This window comes from Leopardus geoffroyi, chromosome B1 (genome assembly GCF_018350155.1).
Source record: "Leopardus geoffroyi isolate Oge1 chromosome B1, O.geoffroyi_Oge1_pat1.0, whole genome shotgun sequence".
Classification (NCBI taxonomy): Eukaryota; Metazoa; Chordata; class Mammalia; order Carnivora; family Felidae; genus Leopardus; species Leopardus geoffroyi.
The window spans coordinates 132,047,984-132,069,933 of NC_059327.1; the positions used below are offsets into that span (position 1 = coordinate 132,047,984).

Below are 21,950 nucleotides of genomic sequence, written 5' to 3' on the forward strand. Positions count from 1 at the left end.
TTTGTTCATTTTATCAACAAGTCTTTTGAGCACTATATATGCAATTTTCTGTTCTTGGTGATAGGGACACAGCAGTAAACAAAGCAAAGTTCTATCCTAATGAACAATACCTGTGGTAATTAAATGTTGACAAATATTAAATGTACAGGGCTTGCTAAGGTTTTTCTATATGATATGGAGGCATAATAGATTTATAAAGAGGATCATAGAATTTAATTTTTGGTTACTTGACTAAAGGTAACATGATAATAAAGTTTAAAAACAAACTAAGAGAAAATCCTAAGCATCTATATGGAATCAAATCTATACGTAGCTCATGGTATACCTTCTGTTTTTGTCTCACTGCAACCAACTCACTAGAATCCTAGCAAAAAATTTAGGGGAAAATTAAACAGTAGTATTTAACATGCTTATTTGTAATATTCAATAAAGGCCCATTAAGGATCCGTTTTTCTTATCTTTTTCACCATTAATATCATCATTTTGGATCATTACTATTTTCATTGCCATTATCATCATCATATTCAACAGTATTCTTATTGTTTTCATTAAATGTTTATTGAGTGCTTACTGTGTTGTTAAGGTATTAGGTGTTATATGTGCAGTAGGGAAAGTCCCACTTCAAATTCACTTCAATTATATAAATAGCTTTATAATTCATCCTGCAGATCAAAGCAGTTTGGGTATATTTTATTTTCCTTATTGCTATCATGCCTTGCATCAAATCTGTTAGCTAAAGCTAAAGCTCAAGTGCCCATCGTCTCTTACCTGAACTACTAAAATACCTACCCATTTGACTTCTCTGCTTCCACTCTTGCTCCCTACACATGATTCTCCATACAGAAGCCAAATGCCTTTCTTAAAGTGTTAATCAGTTGAGGTGATCCTCTTCTCTGGACTCACCAAAGTCATCTTTATCATATTGTACTAGTTTTCTGTTGGTGCTACAACAAATTACCACAAATTTAGTACCTTGAAATAGCACACATTTATTGTTAAGTTTTAAAATTTCATATCTGAAATGGGTTTCACTGTGGTAAAATCAAGGTGTCAGCAGAACTGTACTCCCCATGGAGGCTCTAGGGGAGAATTTGTTTCTTTGACTTTTGCAGCTTTTAAAGTCTGTTCATGTATCTTGGCTAGTGGCCTCCTTCCATCTCCAAAACCGGCAATGGCCAGTGAATTACATTATATTGGGCCCACTGAGAAAATCCAAGATAATACTATTTTAAAGGCATCTGATTAGCAAACTTAATCCCACTTAAAATATTAATTCCCCCATACCATGTAACATAAAATATTTACAGGTTCTGGCGATTAGGATGTGGACAGCTTTGGGGATCATTCTGCCTACCACACATTTTTATTATAATTTTATATAATTTACATTTGGCAATATTTTCACTTTCATTTCCTACCATTCTGTGTCTCTCTAAATGCATCTAAGCATGATGAACCCTTTGTTGTCTCTTTAAAACATGGATTTCATTCAGATGGCAGGGCCATTATGCCATCTTTTCCTTCCTTCTTCAACAGGAAGAAGATACACATTTAAAATTCACCTTTGCATCATTTTAGCTACTCAAATGTCCTGTTTTCAAAAAATCCTTCGCTACACAACCTATTGATTATAATATATTCATTATCATTTCCTTGCCCTGCCTTCTTCAAAAAAGAAAAAAAAATATGTGTGTTTTATTATTGTCTGAGTCCCTCATGAAAAGTGAGGCACTATTATGGCAGAGATGTAATATGTTTTGATTCATTCAGTGTATCTAACATCTGAAAAAGTGACTGTTAAGAGAACAAGAACTCAAATATTTGCTATATAAGTGGATGGCTGTACAAATGCATGCTTTTCATGGTTAGATCTATGGTAGGTGTTCTACATTTGAGATCTCATATAATCCTCACAACTTTCAAATGAAGTTATCACATATTTTTATAGTCAAGATAATCCTGGTTCATGGAAATTACTTTATTTGAGACCACAATAGCAAAACTGGAATACGTATTCATACACATTGGACTCTGTATTCCATATTGTTCCACAGAAAAGTCTATCTATTTCACTATACTATCTGTTTTACAGAGGTGAAATGCTGGTCCATGCCTTCAGCATGATTATGATCTTATTGGAGATGTTAAATATTTAATTGAAAGAACAGACATCAAGTATAACAAATTAGAGTATGCAAGAAAAATTAGAGTATTTAGTACCTAGTATGTTTCCATTAAAATTTATTGAATACTTGTTGGAAAAAATTAGTTATTTAAAAATCCAAAGAAGTTAAAAAGGCACCAAAAGTTGGAGTCTTCTGCAATATCTTCAGAAAGGAAGTGGATTTTAATATCACAAGAATGAAAAGTTCATAAATTTTACCCCACCACTGTCATATTAGGGTTCTCTGATGATCTAACTGGCAGGTCAATTAGCCTATGTCAAGTATCCTGAGATAGAACAGAAAATTTGGTTATTACACATTTAGAATATTTTATAGTATAGTGGTTCTCCATGCTGACTGCACATTATAATCACCTGGAAAGCTTTACAAATACTTCCCCAAGTGTAAGTCCTCCAAAAATAGAGATTTTAATTGACACCAAAATCTTTAAAAGTTCTTCAAGTGGTTCTAATGTTTAGTAAAGGTTGAGGGTTGAGAACAACTGCCATAGTATATGTGTAGGTGAGAATACTTAATGAATGCTAGCGTCTGCATCCAGGCAAAGAAGTGCTTAGACTTAACAAATTCATGGTTGTTTTAAACTGCTTTGTTGAAGAAAGAATATTTAATAAGTTGCACTTATTAAATAAGTACAATAATGTTTTTAGAAAACATTGAACTTCCTTCAATCTAATTTCTGGATGTAATAAACATAAATAATTTATTTCTTTAAATACACAATAATTGAGTCACGAAAAACTATATATATATATATTTTTTTTTTCTCATTACTAGAGAATATAAATTAATGGGTTTATGTTATTCACAAACAGGCTCTGGGCTGTTAGTGCATGAGATCATGACCAGAGCCAAAACCAAGAGTCAGATGCTTAACTGACTGAGGCACCCAGGCACCCCTCTATTTTTAACTTTTTGAAGAACCTCCAAACTATTTTCCAGAATGGGTGCACCAGTTTGCATTCCCACCAACAGTGTTAAGAGGGCTTCCCTTTCTCTCCATCCTCACTAACACCTGTTGTTTCCTGTGTTGTTAATTTTAGCCAATCTGACTGGTGTGAGGTGACATCCTCACAGTAGTTTTGATTTGTATTTCTCTGATGATGAGTGATGTTGAGCATCTTTTCATGTCTGTGTTGGCCATCTGTATGTCTTCTTTGGAAAGATGTCTACTTATGTCTTCTGCCCATTTTTTAACTGGATTTTTTTGGGTGTTGGGTTGTGTAAGTTCTTTATATATTTTGGATACTAACCCTTTATTAACCCTTTATTGTCACTTGTTATTGATATTTCATCTCTATGAAGCTTTGACTCTTGCCATTGTGTATAAATTCAGTTACACAAAACATCCTTTTGCCTCTGCCTTCTTTCACTTAGAATATGTTATGAATGTTCATCCGTATGGTAATGTGTCAGTATTTCATGCCTTTCTGAGGATGAATAATATTCTGTTGTAGGTAGACACCACATTTTGTTTATTCATCAGTTGATGGGCATTTATTTGGGTTGCTTGAACTTTGGGACTATTATGAATAATGCTGGTATGAACATTTCTGTACAAGTCTTTCTGTAAAAACATGTTTTCAGTTCTCGTGTATATGCCTGGGGTGGAGTTGCTAGTTCATACAATAACCTGTGTTTAACTTTTTCAAGAACCCATAAAGTATTTCTCAAAGTTTGTGTTCCTACTGGCAAAGTATATTTCCAGTTTCTCCACATCTTTGTCAACACTTGTTAGTGTCTATTTTATTACAACCATACTGCTGAGTGTAGAATGGTGTCTCTTTGTGGGTTTGGTTTGCATTTCTCTAAAGACTAATGATGAGCATCTTTTCATGTGTTTATTAGCCATTTGTATATCTCTTTTGGAGAAATGGCAATTCCAATACTTTGCCCATTTTTAAAATTGGACTTTTTACTGAGTTGGAAGAGTTAGTTATATATTCTGGATAGTATCCCTTATCAAATATGTGATTTTCAAATATTTTCTCATATTCTAACAATTGCCTTTTTACTTTTTTGATAATGTCCTCTGAAGCACCAAAGGTTTTAATTTTGATCAAGGTCAGTTAATCTCTTTTTTTCTCTAGTTATTTATGATTTTGATGTCCTATCTAAGAAACCATTGCTTAATCCAAAGTCACGAAGATTTAGGTCTATGATTTCTTCTAAGAGTTTCATACTTTTGCTCTTACAATTAGGTATATAGTACATATGAGTTAATTTTTATACGTGGTGTGAGGTGCAGGTCCAGAATCATTCTTTTGCATGTGGATGTCCAGTTGTCCCAACACCATTTGCTAAAAGGACTATTTTTTCCCCACTGTTGTGTCTTTTTGGTCCCCTTATCAAAAATCTGAACCTGATTTTAGAAAACCAAAACTGGGTGGCTCAGTCGGTTAAGCCTCTGATTTCAGCTTAGGTCATGATTTCGCGGTCTGTGGGTTCGAGCCCCACGTTGGGCTCTGTCCTGACAGCTGGGAGCCTGGAGCCTGCTTCAGAATCTGTGTATCGCTGTCTCTCTGCCCCTCCCCAGCTCGCTCTCTCTCTCTCTCTCTCTCTCCGAAATAAAAAATTAGATCATTTAAAATGCAGTACGGTTGTTGGCATTTTAAGGTACCATGACTGATTTTTTTTTTTAATGTGACCTATTCTTGGTAACACAATTGCCAATTCCTCTTATTTTGTTTTTAAATACATTTTCACTTATTTATTTATTGGTTGCTTCAAAGCAAAGCACAATGCTTTGTGTTGAAGTAAATAAATATTGCCAGCCGGAGTATTGACATTGAGAGACTTTGTGCCTGTGGTTCAGTATTTCAAGTCTCAGAAGGATGAGGTTTATTTTATGTTGTATGGATACAGAGTTAGACCGTCTGTTACCATATCACACTGAGCAACTTTGACATTTCTCTAAGGAAGCTCTGCTGAAACCTGCTTCTCCTGTGCCAGGAAATATCATTTAACAGGGTGAAAGTTCACTGGGACAATTTAAGGCAGCAGATCTCAGGTGTGGTAGCAGCTGTTGTGTAGGACATGACATACTTTATAAGAACAGAAACACTATTATCTGGACTCCCATGGGACATTTAGAGAAAGTCATGCCCACGGAGTCCCATTCCAGGAAAATGTACTCGAGCACTTATTTATTGGCAGTGATCACTAACTGAGATTCCATCTGGCAAAAATGTGGATTTTTCTGTGTCCCAGAAAGTTGGGGAACAATTATGTAAGTTGTCTCAAAGAGTTTATTTTTAGCCAGTTTTTATGGAGAAATTTCAGTCCCTCAGTCATTATAAATTTACTTTTTTTAAGAAAAAATAGGGGTTCCTGGGTGGCTCAGTCAATTAAGCATCTGACTCTTGATTTTGACTTAGGTCATGATCTCATGGTTTGTGAGTTCGAGCCCCACCTTGGGCTGTATGTTGACAGTGTGGAGCCTGCTTGGGATTCTCCCCCCTCTCCCCTCCCCTCCCCTCCCCTCCCCTCTCCTCTCCTCTCCTCTCTCTCCATGATAATAAACTTTAAAAAAATTAGAGAAAGCTTTTGTATGAATTTCTACAGAACTGTGTATTCATGTACCATGAAATATAATCACTTGTCTTTCAATCTGAAATCATTAGCCTTTCTGGTGAATGTTCTATATCTTATTTTCTATATTAGGATTGTTAGAATTAGTGAAATCAGAGCCATCAGGCAGGTGAGGAAGGGCAGCTGAGTAATGCATCTCCAGGTGTTGAGGCCTGGGAACCCTGCCTCATTGTTAAAGCAGCGTGCTCCTTGTCATTCCACCTCTGTAGGATGTTAGAGCCTGAGTAAATGAACCCTCTGAGCCATCTGAGAGTCCGGCAAGGCTGGTTAGATATATTTTAATGAAGTAAGCCAGTACACAGTTTTAAAAGCATGATCCACCATTAGAATTAAACCAATTAGATCATTTCTGTCCCTGTGGGATTTTTTTTCCAGCAATCTTTTACTATAGACAAGTCTAATAACTGAGAAAACAATTATGTTGATTTTCTTATTTTTTTTTTATTTTGGCCTTAAGTAATGGAAGCAGGTTTATTTCTGTTGTTACCAAAGGAAATAGTTTACCTAACTAGAAATTCCCTGTTCCACTTAGCTTGAGCCTGTTCTGAGTGTCACTGTTTTGATTTCTAAAATAAATCCTTTATAAGGTTTTAATAATTATTCTTAAATACTGTAAGATGGGTTTTTTTTTTACATAAAAACTAGTGACAGCCCACTTCCCATTTCCATTACCATTACCATTAACTTCTTAATAAAAGGAATATAGTTAAGAATGCCACTTAAAGCATAATTTTTCCATCTTTTTTCTATCTTCCTCTTTCTCTCAACAGCCCACCCCAACCACTTCCTTCCCCCATTGCAACTACAACTGGCTGCTGCTGCTGCTGCTACTACTACACACACATACACACACACACACACACACACACACACACACACACAAAATATTGACTCACGATAGCAGAAGAGGTTTGTTCTGGTCCAGTGTATGTCTTTGGTTCAGACAAGCATTATAAGATATTATAATATAAGCATACACACTCATCTAAGTGTAAACCTCAGACCAAAAGAAAAGAAAGGATTCTTTATTTCCTGTTGCTCATTGATAATATATATCAATGGGTAATTATAATACTTTATAATCTTTAAGAGTTATTATACAGTGGAAATGCTATGGCATTCAGATGCTGGCTTCATGTCAGCCACTTACTAGCTGAGTGTTCAAGTTAATTAACTTCTTCAGATCCACATCTATTAAAATGAGCACAGCATAGATTCTTAAGAAATGCTAATTGCCTTACATATACTACCTCTCCAGTTCCTACCCACTGCCCCCTTTTTCTGTGTGTGACATCTGTTGTAGATGATGATGATGATGTTTTCTGATGAGCCCTGGAATTCACTGGTATTATTTTTTATTTATTTTTTTTTTAGAGAGCACGAGAGGAGGTGGGGAGAGAGAGAGAATGAGAATTATCTTAAGCAGGCCCATGCTCAGTACGGAGCCTGATTCGGCTCGATCCCACAACCCTGGATCATGACCTGAGCCAAAATAAGAGTTGGACACTCAGCTGACTGAGCCACCCAGGCGCCTGAGGAATTCACTGGTATTCTAACACAGATTGCCAAAGAGCAAGTTTAATCAGGATCCTGTGCAGCAATACCAGAATATCTAAATGATACATAATGTGAAAATATTGGTTTCATGACTATGAAAAACTCCTATCAGATTTAGTCATTACCATTTATGAGGACTGTGTGACCGTCTTGTGAAAGGTGTTGCTCCTTAGTCCATTTTACAAAGATTGATAAAAATATGAGGAAGAAACCTTGTTTAAGAAGCACCTTGTTAGAAAGAAACTTGTAAGAAAGAAATTACTTTAATATGTCATTTTGTCTTAGGAAATAAATCAGTCTGATTTTAAAACAATATATGAAAACAAACTAATGTGGCCAAGAAATGTTCTTAGTTCTTTGTTTCAAATTGATGTTGAAACTGAAGCAAATGAAGCCACATCATTTTTGGAGCAATTGTTGCTCTTGATAGCACAAGGGCAAACACACATAGAACCAAGCTCTTGGAATCTGCTGAAGAAATTATGTAAGAAAATTAGAAGTCCGCAAGCCAGCTGAATTGTAGAAAAAGAAATAGACAATCCAGGAGAAACTGGATAATGTAAAATGCTTAAAAGCTTTCAGAAGTTTGATGGAGCACCTGGGTGGCTCAGTTGGTTAAGCGTCCGACTTCAGCTCAAGTCATGATCTCACAGTTCATGAGTTCGAGCCCCATGTAGGGCTCTGTGCTGACAACTCGGAGTCTGGAGCCTGCTTCGGATTCTGTGTCTCCCTCTCTGTCTGCCCCCTGACCTGCTTACACTCTGTCTCTGGCTCTGAAAAAGTGAATAAACGTTAAAAAATTAAAATTAAAAAAAAAAAGCTTTCAGAAGTCTGGGATAGAATCCTACTTTTTACATCGCAGTGATTGCACAGCAATGCATAAACTCTGATTTATTTCTTTTGTCAGTTACTGGTTATCATTCTTTATTTGAACCTACATGAGGTGTCTACTTTATCTTAAGTGTTAGCCTACAATGGGAAATGTTAAAAAGTGGATGGAAATATTGCTCAACAAATTAAAATCCAATTAAAGTAGCTATGCTTCAGTTTCTGGAAGAGTGTTAGGTTTATCAGTTAATTCATTCAGCACTTATTAAGTGTCTATTCTGTGTAGTGGCTATAGCAGAAATGGAGTCCTTATCCTGCAGATCTTATATTCCAGTAGGGAAATAATATATAGGTTCAAATAATAATAAAACTGGGGCAGGGTGGGGGGTATAAATAATATTAGAGATGCATAGGGCTGTACAAATTGAAAAGGGAAAATAAATTTATTTTAACTGGCCAAAGCCTGATGTATGCATGGAATTTTTCCAGAAGAAAATGGAATGGGAAAATATTCCAGACAGGGAACAGCATGAACACATGTTTGGGGTAGAGGAGTTTAGAGCAGATTAAAAAATAGTGTCCAGGTTTGTCTGGAGTGATTTCTTTAAGAAGTATAAGCAGATGAACTGGAGGGGTAGATTGAGGTTAATTGGTGGAGAGTCTTAGTCATTATGTTAAAGAATTGGGGTTCATCAAAAAGATGGTTTGGAGCTAATGAAGGTTTCTAGCAGAAGAGTGAGTGAGCAGATTACAATCACAGTAGGAAACTCCCTGACAGTGAAATGTATGCATTGGAGATCTTGGAGATCAGGTGAATGGAGGCAGAAAGATCATTCTCATACTGCAAATGACCAAGGTCAGCTAATTAAAGAGACAGGACAGTCAACAGCTTGAAGGAGAGGCGAGGGAGGAGGAATAAAGATGACTCACTCTTTGAATCTGATTCATAAAGAGAATAACAACATCATTAACAAGAGGGGCCAGGAGGAGGAGAAATTTGGGGATAAGATAATATGAGGCCTTGGAAGTGTTGATTAGGATAATAGTACTAATAATGATTTAGCACTTAGTGATTTGCCAGGCACTATTCTTCATGTTTTACGTATGTGATCTCATTTATTCTTCAGAGCAACTTCAGAGCTTTTTATATAGCCTGCCCAAGTTTACACTGCTCATCTGTTGTAGAGTCTGGATCCAATCCCCAGGAGCGTATTTCCAGAGCACAACTTATTAAGCCCTAATGAAATGTCTGTACTGAATGGTGCTGGGCTAGAAAGCAAGGTGTGGAGGGGATAAGAGAGAAGGAAGGACAAATGAAATAAAAGGAGAATGGAGTAATCAAGGACATGTGGGGAATCCCCAGGAAAGATTACAGGGAACCAGAAACTTTCAGAAAACCAAAAGTGGATGTTTCTGGAAAGTTAAGAGTAGAGATTTAATAGTCCAAAGAGCATTGGTGGCCTTAAAGCAGTTTCAGAAAAGTGGTGAAGTCCCACGTCCGTTGGCATGGGGTGGGGGAGTAAGTAACTTATGCAGAAGTGGGAACAGCAGAGGTAGGTTTTGGGGAAGTCTGTCAGTGGGAGGAGGGGAAAATAGCACTGCAGCACCAGCAGGCAAGGCAGATGAGGAAAACATTTTAAGGCTAGGGGATACTTACTCAGGTTCCTATTGGAAGGGGGACAGATTTAAGATCTAGGAGAGATCAGGTTTCTTCCAGAGAAAGGAGGAAATGAAGAGATCCAAAAGGTAGATAAGAAATTGGAGTCCTGTGAATGAGACCTTTCCTGCTAGACTAGGAAGAAGTCAAATAGAGGAAGGCAAGATTGTGTGTGTGTTCATGTGTGTGTTGTGTGTGTTGTGTATATATGGACAGCGGGGGTGCACTTAAACCCATAAGGGTAACAGGGAAGAACAAAGGTAATGACTCGCATTTGATGATCTTGGCTTCCTCAATAAATTTAGGAGGCGAGGCAGTTACTGACTGAGAGAGGTTCAGATTTGTGGCAGTGAAGATTTGTAGCAGTTTCTATGGGCATGCAGTGAAAAATCATTTAAAGATAAGTAAAAAGGTTGCCACACAGTATCGAGGTTCATGCTGAGGTTAAATAGCATGAATTTTTAGTGTCACTAGTTGCCAGGGTTATGTGACTTTCTTTTGCAATGTTTTAGCGGTCTGGCAGTAGAAAACCCAGCTGGCAGGATTTAGAGAGGGTGAAGAAGCGGAGGATGCTAGTGAGCCCATTTTAGAAATAACTAAATGCTAAGAAGAGCCAGGAATGTGCCTTTTTTTTAAAGCTGCATGCCAGTTGGTTTGGGTGCAGGTTACACTCTACAGACAGAACAGTTGTTGCTGAAGAGAAGGCTAAGGAAGAGAGGGAGGAGTGGGGGAGGCAGAAGCGTGGGGGGTAAGTGATGAACAGTAGGGCTAAGTGTGGAGCAGATGCAGTCAGGATATCAGTGTTTGGGGAGTTAGAACTGGCAGAGTCCAGGGAATGAGACTCCTGCTGCCCGACCTGAAGAACTGATACAAGGATGTTAGGAATAGAAATAGCAAAGGTATTTAAGTGATCAAGGACTTTGGCAGTGGGTGTGGTAGAGAGAAAGAGCTGCAGTCCAGGTATAAATTCATCAATGATCATCAAGTAATGCCCAGAAAATAGACCGAGAGCCCAAAAGAGGAGGAATTGTTATAAATAATAGAAACTTGAAAAGGCATGTAATTGTGGAGTTCTCATGTTCGGTAATTTTTAAAAATAACCACTGATGTCTCACTAGTAATATGGCATGTTAGAGGAATACTGATATGAAGACTTCATTTATAAGGAAACATAGGTGGAATCATAGGTTAAAATATGAATGCCCCTGTTCTTCTTTTTTTTTTAAATATGAAATTTATTGTCAAATTGGTTTCCATACAACACCCAGTGCTCATCCCAACAGCTGCCCTCCTCAATGCCCAATGCCCCTGTTCTTCAATGTTTTATCTCTAGTATATATTAAATGCAAACTGTAGTTTGAGTTACAGCTTATGTTTATGATGCTAGGTCCTTTATTATCGAACTCCTTTTAGCCATATAGTATTGATGTGTTCATAAAATTGAGAAAAGACAAAATATTACTTCATTTGAACTTCAACTACAGTTGGCCCTTGAACAATATAAGAGTTAGGGACGCCAATCCCTGTGCAGTCAAAACACCATGCGCAACTTTTGACTCCACAAAAACTTAACTACTAATGACCTACTGTTGACTGGAAGCCTTATCAATGATGTAAACAGTCGACTCACATATATTTTGTATATTATGTATATTACACACTGTATCCTCACAATCAGGTGAGCTAGAGAAAAGAAAATGTTATTAAAATTAGTAGGAAGAGAAAATACATTTACAGCACCCTACTATATTTAACCCTGCACAGTTCAAACCTGTGTTGTTCAAGGGTCCACTGTGTTTCTAAACCTATCTGTATCTTACAAAATATTTAAAAACTCCTATGGTATAGAGTAACCACTATGACATAGCAGAATTCCAGAGCAGACCTAAGAAGCTCTGAGTCCAGTTTCTGTTCTGCTACTGACTTCCTATGTAAATCTGAACAAATTACTTAATTTTCTAGTACCTGGTTTACTTAACAATCAAATAGATATTACGGTATGTAATAGTGATTTTCTAACTCACGCGGTTTATTGAAGTGTTAAGATGTAAAGGCATTTTGAAAAATAAACTTAAGCAAAAATACAGAACTAAGTTGTTATTATAGAATCAAATTAGAATTTCCAAATCTGATATTAAAAAAGAATATACTGACAATTTCAATTAAAGTAAATCCTGGACTTAAGTCAACTTTCACTGTTTTAAAGGCTGATTTTAGTCATTGATATTTTACCTTAATATCTGAACACAAGTTTCAGGATGACTAATCCATTTTCATAAATATGGTAGAGGATTAATCAGACAATGAAATGCTTTTATTAGCGGGTATAGTAAAGGAAAGGACACATAATAAGACTTTGTGTTCTAAGTTCAGAATTATGAGTGGTCTGTGAAAAAAAAATAGGAAAAACTACAGAGGAGGAAGATACCTATTTGGACCTTTAAGACCCCACTGTTTCTCAACACCATGGACTCTGTCCCTCTGCCCTTTCTTCTTCTAAAAGCGATGCCCTGAGCTTTCTTATAACTCCTTGTAAGCTCTCGTGATATGAAAGAAATCTTTAAACAAAACTTTTTAATGTTTATTTGAGAGAAAGAGAGCAGGGGAGGGGCAGAGAGAGAGGGAGACACAGAATCCGAAGCAGGCTCCAGGCTCCAAACCATCATCACAGAGCCCAACGTGGGGCTCAAACCCACAAAACTCTGAGATCATGACTTGAGCTGAAGTCGGATGCTTAACTGACTGAGCCACCCAGGCCCCCTGAAAGAAACCTTTTAAAAATGTACTTCTCTTGTTCCTGCATTGTATGAAATCTATGGATTGATAATTACGTTCCCCAGAACAACACTTTAGTATTCCATACTGAAGCAGAAATTGCAAGGGAAGACTGGATAATTAACAGGCAGTTAGCAGACCTTATGGAAAATTGATTTGATGTTAGTTGTAAAAATAAATAAATAAATAAATAGCTAGATAGATAAATAGATCTCTAGATAAATACATAAATAAGCAACCAGTCAAAACATACTGTTGATGTTCTTAGAGGAAAATGATTATACAAATAAACACGTTGAATTTTATACAGATAAAATGAAGAGATAATAAGTTGAAATAACTTCCGTGGGAGTAGACCCTTTGATCCCCTGAGAAGTTGAACAGTCTTAGGACATGTATTCTCCCCAGAAGTGTGAGCTACGTGCCTTGGGTGATGTCACCAGTGACTGGTAACCACCGCAGTGTAAACAAACAGCAGGAAATAAATGTGGGTAGGGCAAGGGTCTAGAAGCATGCCTTCCTCCTAGAAGAATCATGCCTTCCAATGCCAGTGATTTGTTTGGATTTTTTTTTTTTAAGGAAGAGACAGGATGGAGCTTAGCTCTTGCCTTCTGTCACAGAAACCTTTAGTTTCATAGGGCAGTGTCTTCCCTTGACAAATGGATTTCCTCCTTGGCAGTCTCCGTAACACTGAAGTAAGGGGGACTCTTTGCTCTTGCTGTAGTTATTGGTTGCTCTCCCCAGACTGACAAGCTCCTCTGTGGGTTTGCTAAGAGGAAAGTTTCGAGTTACCAGAATTAGGCAAGCCCACTGAGAAGCAGGAGGAGGGAGGAGCAGCAGGAGCAAAAGAAGCAGCGCCTTTAAGCACTACAACAGCTGCTCCTCTGATTGGCTGGATGGTTCAGCTGCGTCCCTGGAACAAAAGGTCAAAGTGGACTGCAGTGTAAATGTAGAGAGGCGGCCGATAAAATAGCATTGCTTGAAGAAGTTTGGAGGCTGGGAGCAGCAGCACACTGGCTAACTGCAGAGCAAGTCGCTTCTCCAGCTGTGAGGTGCAGCCTCACCCCCAAGCCCAGCTTAGCCACTGTGAGAAGACGTTTCCTGTATAGGCGGACCCAATTGGCGTGGAAGAGACAGTTGTGAGGGTCCCTGGCAAATTTATATACAAGAATGGCCTGTGAAATCATGCCTCTCCAAAGGTAGTGTTCTTTCCTGTTTGTTTTGTTTTATTCTCTTCTGTATTTTCTGAGTGGTACGAAACCATGTAACTTTGCCAATACTTGGCATCTTTTAGTCGTGTACTGCAAACGTGTGGAGCCTGTCGTACATGATGTCCTTCCCTGAGACCAGAAGAATTTGAATATTATACTGCTGCTTTTACTGACATTTATGCCCAATTTCTTATCTTTCTCACTTGATTGTTGTGTCCAATTATTTCCTTCCTTGAAAGAGAATAAATGTAAGAAAATATCTTTGACATCTGAAGAAAAACAGAAACTAAAGAATGTATTGAACAGGTTTATAATACAACTGAGTCAGCTTCTTAGCAATGTTGGGAAGCTGTGGCAAGCTCTCAGCTCATTTTAAAGGATGGTGATAGGCTAAAGACCTTTTAAAAATGCATGTTAGGATCTCTCCTGGAGTCCAGATCTAAGCAAGGGTTTTCTGTCAATAAGTACATTGTAATACATGGACATAAATGTTAAGGAAGAATTTCCCCATAAATAATTCTAGATAGATTTATATATATATATATATATATATATATATATATATATATATATATATATATAAAACACCTTTCTAAGAACTGCTGTGTAAGAATGAGCACACAGCTCTATTTTGTTCGTTAATGATTGTAGTATGGATTGCAGAGGGTGGGGTGGAGGAATTATACCAAAGCAAAGAAAGGTGAATTTAAACAAAGAGGCTTGTTAAAAAGACCACTGCTGGTGAATGAATAAGTGAATAATGTATTCTAGAATGTTAAAACTGGAAGTCACGTCTGTGATGACTGGAATTCAGTCCTTCAGTTTCACAGTAGGAAAACTGAGGCACAGAGGAAGTCTCAAAGTTGCCCAAGGTCACGTTTTATGATTTTTAAATTTACTTTTTCCAACCATATGATTATATTTCAACTTTACATGCATTATCATGATTCCATGTAAATGCTTCCTTTAAGAAAATTCTAAAGGGTTTTATTAGTGAAAATGATCTCAAATATCAAATAGTAAATAGTTTATAAGACTGAAAATATCTGGGAAAAAGTGAATTTCAATTTTAAAAACCATGCCACCAATATTTTACTGAATGTCCATGTTTTAACAATGAAAATGAGGTTTACAAAAATTCGGTGTTTATTTTCAGGGTGTTCCCTGCAGATGTACACTGTGACATAGACCAGTGTGGTTGTTTTTCTTTCACTGTAATGACGAGCACACTGAAATGGGAACTTGATGGGGGTGTCCCAAGAATTCCTCTTCTAAAAATTAATAACCCAAGGGAGCAGAAAGTGGTTTATGGATAGGTCTGAAATTTTTCTATATTGACCCAGTGGAAAGGGCCACATACTTAAAGCTTGCAACAGACTAAATCTAATGTACACTTTTTGGAGTCTTGATTTGCTTCCCAACTTCAAAGTTGGGGACTTGTTTTTCTTATAATGACATCAATCTTAAAGGTCTTAAGCAGTCATATTCTAGATAAGAATTTTGGCTATTACTGAACTCTGTAATAAGCTGCTTGATGATATAATAACTGTTAAGAAAATATTGCTGAGGGAGTTAATGAAAGCTAAAATAGAATTAGCATGATTTCCTCCAGAATTGTTTTGCATTATTAGTCCATATTAGTAAGCCTATGTAAGAGGAATAATTTGAATTTGCATTCAGGAATGCTGATTGGTATATTCATTGCTCCCTGGCTCTGAGAATTTAATTTGATTGATTACCCTGCAGTCTTCACTTCCAGCCTATGCCTGCCTTTGATTATAAACCTCCTGAAGGCAAGGAGCAGGTTTGTGTAGTTCTCTTCATTAAGGATCTCATGTGAATTTAAGCATGTAGGCAGAAAACTTTCCCGTTCGTATGCATAATTGCTTCTTCCAAATCCAGTTCAGTACCTTACGCTAAGGATTCCTGTGAGCCTCTGATTGTCTGTTGCCAACCGACCCCACTGTTAATGCTGCCTGAAGCAGGAAGGTTGCAGAGCCTTGTGGTATGCGTGCTGACTGATGGCATGAATGCTTTGCTCAGTTCTGTTTAAGAGCAGTAAGGGGCTAGAACTGAATTAAAAGTAGATGAGTAAAAGAATAGCTCGAGATACCAGTTAAAAAAATTTGTGCTTCCTATTTGTATTGAGCAGAGTGGCTAATGATTCTCATACTTCAGATGCATGAGAATTACGTGAGGAACTAAGTTTTTAAAACAGCTTATTCCTGCTGCCCTCTTTCCCTAGAGTTACTGAATCTGAATCTGGGTGTGACAGGGAAAGTAAATACATTTTGGCAAGCTTCCTGAAAGCAAATCTGACACAAATGGTCCAAACACTAAGAGAAACACACATCTAAACTCTAGTTAATGATTATAGCTTGTGTAAAGCCATTGACAGCAGGTGTGTATATATATATATATATATATATATATATATATATATATACATATACATATACATACATACATATATATACACACACACACACACATGTATGTATATGTATATATATGAATCTAACACTTTACTACTCAACGTCCCCAAATAACATCTTTAATATCATGACCTTACGTGAAGTATTTTTTTTTCATAATCGATGCTTTCAATTACTAGGTGTTAGTGTTATCTGTTAAAGCATACTTACAATGTTGTTGAATATATTAAACACTTGGTACTACCAGCGATACTAAAGTAATCAAGACACAAGCTCTGCTTCAAAGAGGCCACATGCTAGTGAGGATGCAGTCACAGTACCAGACAATTACAATACATGTGATGAGTTCAGTAATAGACAGTGTGATTAGCATAATAATAGAGATGTGCCTACATGGATAACATTACTTTGTTTTATTTAACCTCATATAAGCATATGATCTTATTAGAGGGTGTGTTTTTACCCTAATGTCTCCTTAGCTTACAATTTCCATGAGTGACTTTTTAGCCTTTCTTAGCATGTTGTGAAAGTATGTAGAAGATAAATTTGTTACTGCTAATCTGTAACTGAGATGAGAATAACAGATGAGGTTGAAAGCTAAGAATGAAATACTTTGGTTCCCTTTAATGTATTTTGCTATCTGTTTATTAATGTAATTTATAGACCTTCAAAGATGGAGTTGACTGTTTAGAAGAACTCATGACCTTTAGAAAAAAACTGCAGAGGTTAAATGTTTAAAATATGACCCTCTATAAAGTGAAGGACTCAGTTCTTACAATTCACTTCAAATGGCTCAAAGATGGGATCTTACTACATATCTATTGAGTCATTAAGACTGTTTCCATTATTTTTGAAGATACTAAAATATCTATATGTACTTCTTATACTGAATGATAAAACTCAGTACACTCTATAGCACTGTATAGATATTCTTGCCATTTGACAAAGTTCCCCAAAAGAAGTAAAATCATATCCGAGGTAAGCTGGGAAACCATATTAAGTTAAGAAATGAAATAAGTTTTCTTGAGGTGCCTCACTGGCTCAGTTGGTACAGCATATGACTCTTGATCTTGAGCCTTGCCTAGAGTTTTGTTTTCTCAGGTGACTAAATTTACCTTCTGTCACTAATGAGATAGTATGTTTTATCAGATTCCAGGCTTTACTTATACCTCAGGCTCTTTGTATGATTTATATCCTATTGGACTTTTTTCCTTACATATTGTGGACCTTTAGGTAGGATCTCTATTTTATGTATAGAAAGATTTTGAGAGGCTAAGAAACAAATCTTAACCCTGAGTCTTATGTCTATGAAAAAACTCTCAACTTTCACAACAGTATTTTGATTTGCTCGATTAACTTTCCAATAACCACTAAGTCAGTTTATATCCTCAAAGAATGATGATGGAAGATGAAGTCAGGAACTGATGATTAATCTAAACTAATGTACCTGCTTTCATGTGTTAACATCCTCTTGTTTCCCTGGTTTATTTACCAAAGTGGGAAACTGAGATTAAGAAAGTTTACATGATTCTCTTGTTCATTACTCCGTCTCTCAGATTATGGTATTCAGTGTCTGTTACTGATTACTTATTTTATGATGGTGAAATACCTTGCAATTCCAAATTGCAATGGCCTTTTTAAGAATTTGCATGGCCCCAGGGTTCATTAACAGGTTAGTAGTGGCCCAGCATGGGAAAATTTCACTGAAACTTCTTATCAGCAGAATTCATCTGGTCTGACCAAGCATTGGTAGTTAGAATAACCTTTTGCAAACAAGAAAACACGGGTAATATGGGGATGATGCAGGAGTTAACCAGAAAACACACCAGCTAATGGTAGTCCTGCTTGTGTGTCTTGTGTGTAATGTTAGAGAGCCCTCTACTGCTTGTGGTGGTGACACCACCAGTTACCTTATCTGTAAGCCAATATTCTTTCTAGCTTGTTGATACTTGGATAGCACTCTGTGCTTGTCCCCTAATCCCTCCATAGACACAGTCTAAGAGGGAGTTAAAAGATGCCTCACTTCAAACCCAAGTTAACCCTTATGGGTTTGTGTATCTAAACTTAGATTTCATCACTGATCTAGTCTATTCTTGGTAGTAACAAGAAGTCACTGAGAATAATTAAGACCTCTGTGAGTTCTCTCATTGGTGGTTACAGTGTCTCTGACTCTAAATATTTGCTAATTACTCCAAATTAAGAGGATATTATGAACTAAGATGGGGATGTTTTAAAATTTTACAGAGATCACCCTGTCTAAACCATGGAAGAATTAGAGATGTTGAGTAGTCAGTGCAAAGCAGTGGGGAAAGCAGCAGAAAGGTAGTAAACTTGCTATCAAATAAACATGTGCAGAGACTGACAGCTAGCTAGCCATGTGAATTTGATCAGGTCATCTTCCTCATCTATAAAATGGGATGATAATGATTCATATACTTACGTATGGGGGCAATTTTAGAGTTAAAGAATATGATAGTTCTTCCTAAATGACAAAACTACTCAGACATGAAGAGTAGTAGTATATTGCTTTTCTCTTGGTTTTTTTTTTTTTATTCTTCAGTACCTTTCAATTTTTTGAATGCAAGACTTCTTAACACAGGTAAAGTGAGGCTCTAGCATTGCATTCCATTTCATTGGATGACTATTGGAAAGTGGCTTAAAGAATGGTTTGCAGGAAGTGTCATTACAAATACTCTGGAATCAAATCTCTTGAAACTCTCAAAACCTTCTGCCCTGTTTTTTCCTGTGACCCTTATATATTTATGTGATGATCAGAATGAATTGCCAAGAAACAGTTTGTACTGTATAAAACCTCTTAAAAGGACTATTCTTTAAGAAGAACTGGAAATAACTTTTTTTAAAAAGCTTTATTGCGATATAATTCACATAACCATGTAATTCACCTATATAAAGTATATAATTCAATGATTTTTTAGTACATTCACAAGATTGTACAACCATCACTACAAGCAATTTTAGAATATCTTCATCACCCCAAAGAAACCCTGTACATTTCAGCTGTCAATCCCCATTGTGAGCTAAATATGTTCCCCCAAAATTCACATGTTGAAGCTCTAATCCCCAGTGTGATGATATTTGGAGATGGGACCCTTTGAGAGGTAATTAGGTTTGGATGAGGCCATGGAGGTGGGGTGCTCCCATGATAGGATTGGTGTCCTTATAAGGAGATAAGGGGTCTAGAGTGCTCACTCTTCCCCAACCCCCACCCCCACCATCGGTGGATATAGCAAGAAGGTGGCAGCCAACAAGCCAGGGAGAGCTCTCACCAGAACCTGATCTTGCTAGCATCCTGATCTTAGACTTCCAATCACTGGAACTGTGAGAAGTAAATGTTTCTATTGTTTAAGCCATCCAATCTATGGTATCTTGTTAGAACAGCCCAAACTGACTAAAACAACCCTCAATATCCCTATAATCCCCCATCCCAACTCTAGGCAACCACTAATCTACTTTCTGTCTCTAAACATTTGCCTCTTCTGGACACTACATTATAACACTTGGGCAGGTTGTCACAGAGCCACATGTGGAAACTAATTTTAATTCTCGCATAAGAATGGCATGTTAATGGGAAATAGTGGGGAGATGAATGGTAAAAAAAAAAAAAAAACACAAAGTATTAGGAAGCCCAGCAAGTTGACTTTCAAAATTAAGATACCTAGGTAAAGAAATAAAAATACTGGACAGTGGGGGAGAGGAGAGACACACGATACATTTGATAAAACCTTTAAGGTTGTGGTCAGGAAATCATGTTTCTCATCAACTGTAAGAATAAAAATCAATAAAAGCAAAGAACTGAACTGCTTTACTCAGATTATATTGAAGGGAATAAAAACGGCCAGAAAAAGTTAAGGGCTTAGAAAGAGCTTAGTATGATACATGAGTATTTTGCTGTCAGCAAAATGATCATGGAAAGAACTATAACTTCACTGTCTAGATTAAAATAGCCCCTGAAATCAAGATTAGGAACTGACAGCCAGCCAGAGTGGACCATTGATACACCGTGTAGTATTTTTATAAATGACTCCTTCACTTTCAGTTCCTTAACTTAGCAAAAACTCCAATGCCTGCCTGTCCTGGGTGCCCCTGCCTAGATGCACCAGCCGCATCTGGAGAGCTGCACTTGCTCCATGCTGCCTCCTTCCTTTGCACACTCTCTTCCCTTGTGGAAGAGTTCTCCTGTTTGTGACCTTTCTCCTAATAATGCCTACATGACCCTAATCTAACAGACTGCATAGTGCTTGAGCGTAAGGTCTGGTGCCCTGGCTTCCACAGACGTGGGCTTTAATCTCAGCCCTGCCTGGCTCTGTGGCCTCCAGCTGGTGAATTACCCTCTTGAAGATTTGTTTTTCTGATCTGAAAAAAATCCAGTTAGTGATACCTCTCTCCAAGTGTGTCTTTGAAGATCAAATGAGAAAATGGATGTGAAGCTCTTAGCCCAAAGCCTTGACTTATTGAGGTAAAGCCCTCAATACATGGTAGCCATGTATCCTTTCTTCCTAATCATTATCAACTGTCAGATTTCTGTTTCTCCCTGGTCTATAAATTCTGTGAGGATTTGGACCATATCCTATTAGCCTGTGTATCTGCAGCATCTATCATAGGCTCTGACGCATAATAGCCACTCAGAACTTGCTGAACGAGCTCTTGCATATAGTTATGGAAGATCACAAAGCTGAAGGGAAGGTAGACATCAAGCCTTCATACATTGGCCAGTTCCTCATCATCCTAAAAACCAATGTAAGAATCATGATAGAGTAGAAACAAGTCAGTGACTTCGTTTACTGTGTAAAACCCTCCTCTGGCAGAGGAAGGAAGATGACAGGATAATTTGCATTGCTTTCTGCATATTTTTATCTCCCTCAAGAAACCCACATTCAGACTCAACAGTTTGGGAAGTTAAGATCTTTTAAATAAGAACTATATCAACAAACCATCAATAATGTTATAATGGTAATTATTTTTAAAAGTTAGTAAAAGTTATTTGCTATTTCCTTCCTCTGTTCTGCAGGTATCCTCATATTCTTTTACTTTGTTGAACTAAAGATCAGAAAATATTTTAACTTACTTATTAACATTCTAAAAGTATTTTCTCATCAACTCATATCAACTCCCCCATAAAGTTACTGTTTTAGCATTCTCAATTATTGCCTCCCCAAGGCAATCCATGATAAACCTCACTTTTCTGAACAAGGCTCTCAGAGACAAGTGAAAGCTTCCAACTGCCTCGAAAATAGTTTGGTGACTAAACCAAAAAAATGTTTAAGCCCCAAACAACCTTTGGGTCTGCAGTGAAGTGAAATAATTTTCTTTTCCTGCTCTCAAGCCAGAACAAACAGATACAGTGTGTGGCAAGGCCGTATTACCTTGCCTGAACATATCCTTTTCTGGGCTCACTGAACACCACAGAAAGTACGGCATTTACATTGCTGGCATAGTGGCAGAACTCGCACCTCATTGTGCAGTGGAAGGAAAGAAAATAATTTCATGTGTCTCAGGATGGGAGAGAAAGCCTGTGGCATAGTTGTGATTTCATTAAGTTTTGAATAGAAGAGAACAAGAGCACTTAAAATAATCTACATGCTCATGTCTGAAAATGCTTCTAGCCAGCCCAATTCATTTTACAAATAATAAATGAATTATTACTATTTAAACAGTGTATGTTTTCAAAATATTACATCAAACTGGTAGCGTT

At 37.1% G+C, this 21,950-nt stretch overlaps 1 protein-coding gene across 9 annotated transcripts in view; it reads left to right on the forward strand.

Annotated features, from left to right (window-relative positions):
- The window catches only part of FAM13A (family with sequence similarity 13 member A), a 362,868-nt gene that overhangs the window by 241,471 nt on the left and 99,447 nt on the right, over window positions 1-21,950 (forward strand). The window contains exon 1 of one of the 9 annotated variants that reach the window (XM_045473146.1): window positions 13,400-13,790. The exons of 7 other annotated variants lie outside the window; for them this stretch is intronic. In XM_045473146.1, coding sequence (XP_045329102.1) covers window positions 13,762-13,790 — 29 coding nt within the window. In that variant the 5' untranslated portion in view covers window positions 13,400-13,761. Of the gene's footprint in view, window positions 1-13,399; window positions 13,791-21,950 lie in introns of those variants that run through there. One more of the 9 variants, XM_045473135.1, reaches the window with a different exon arrangement.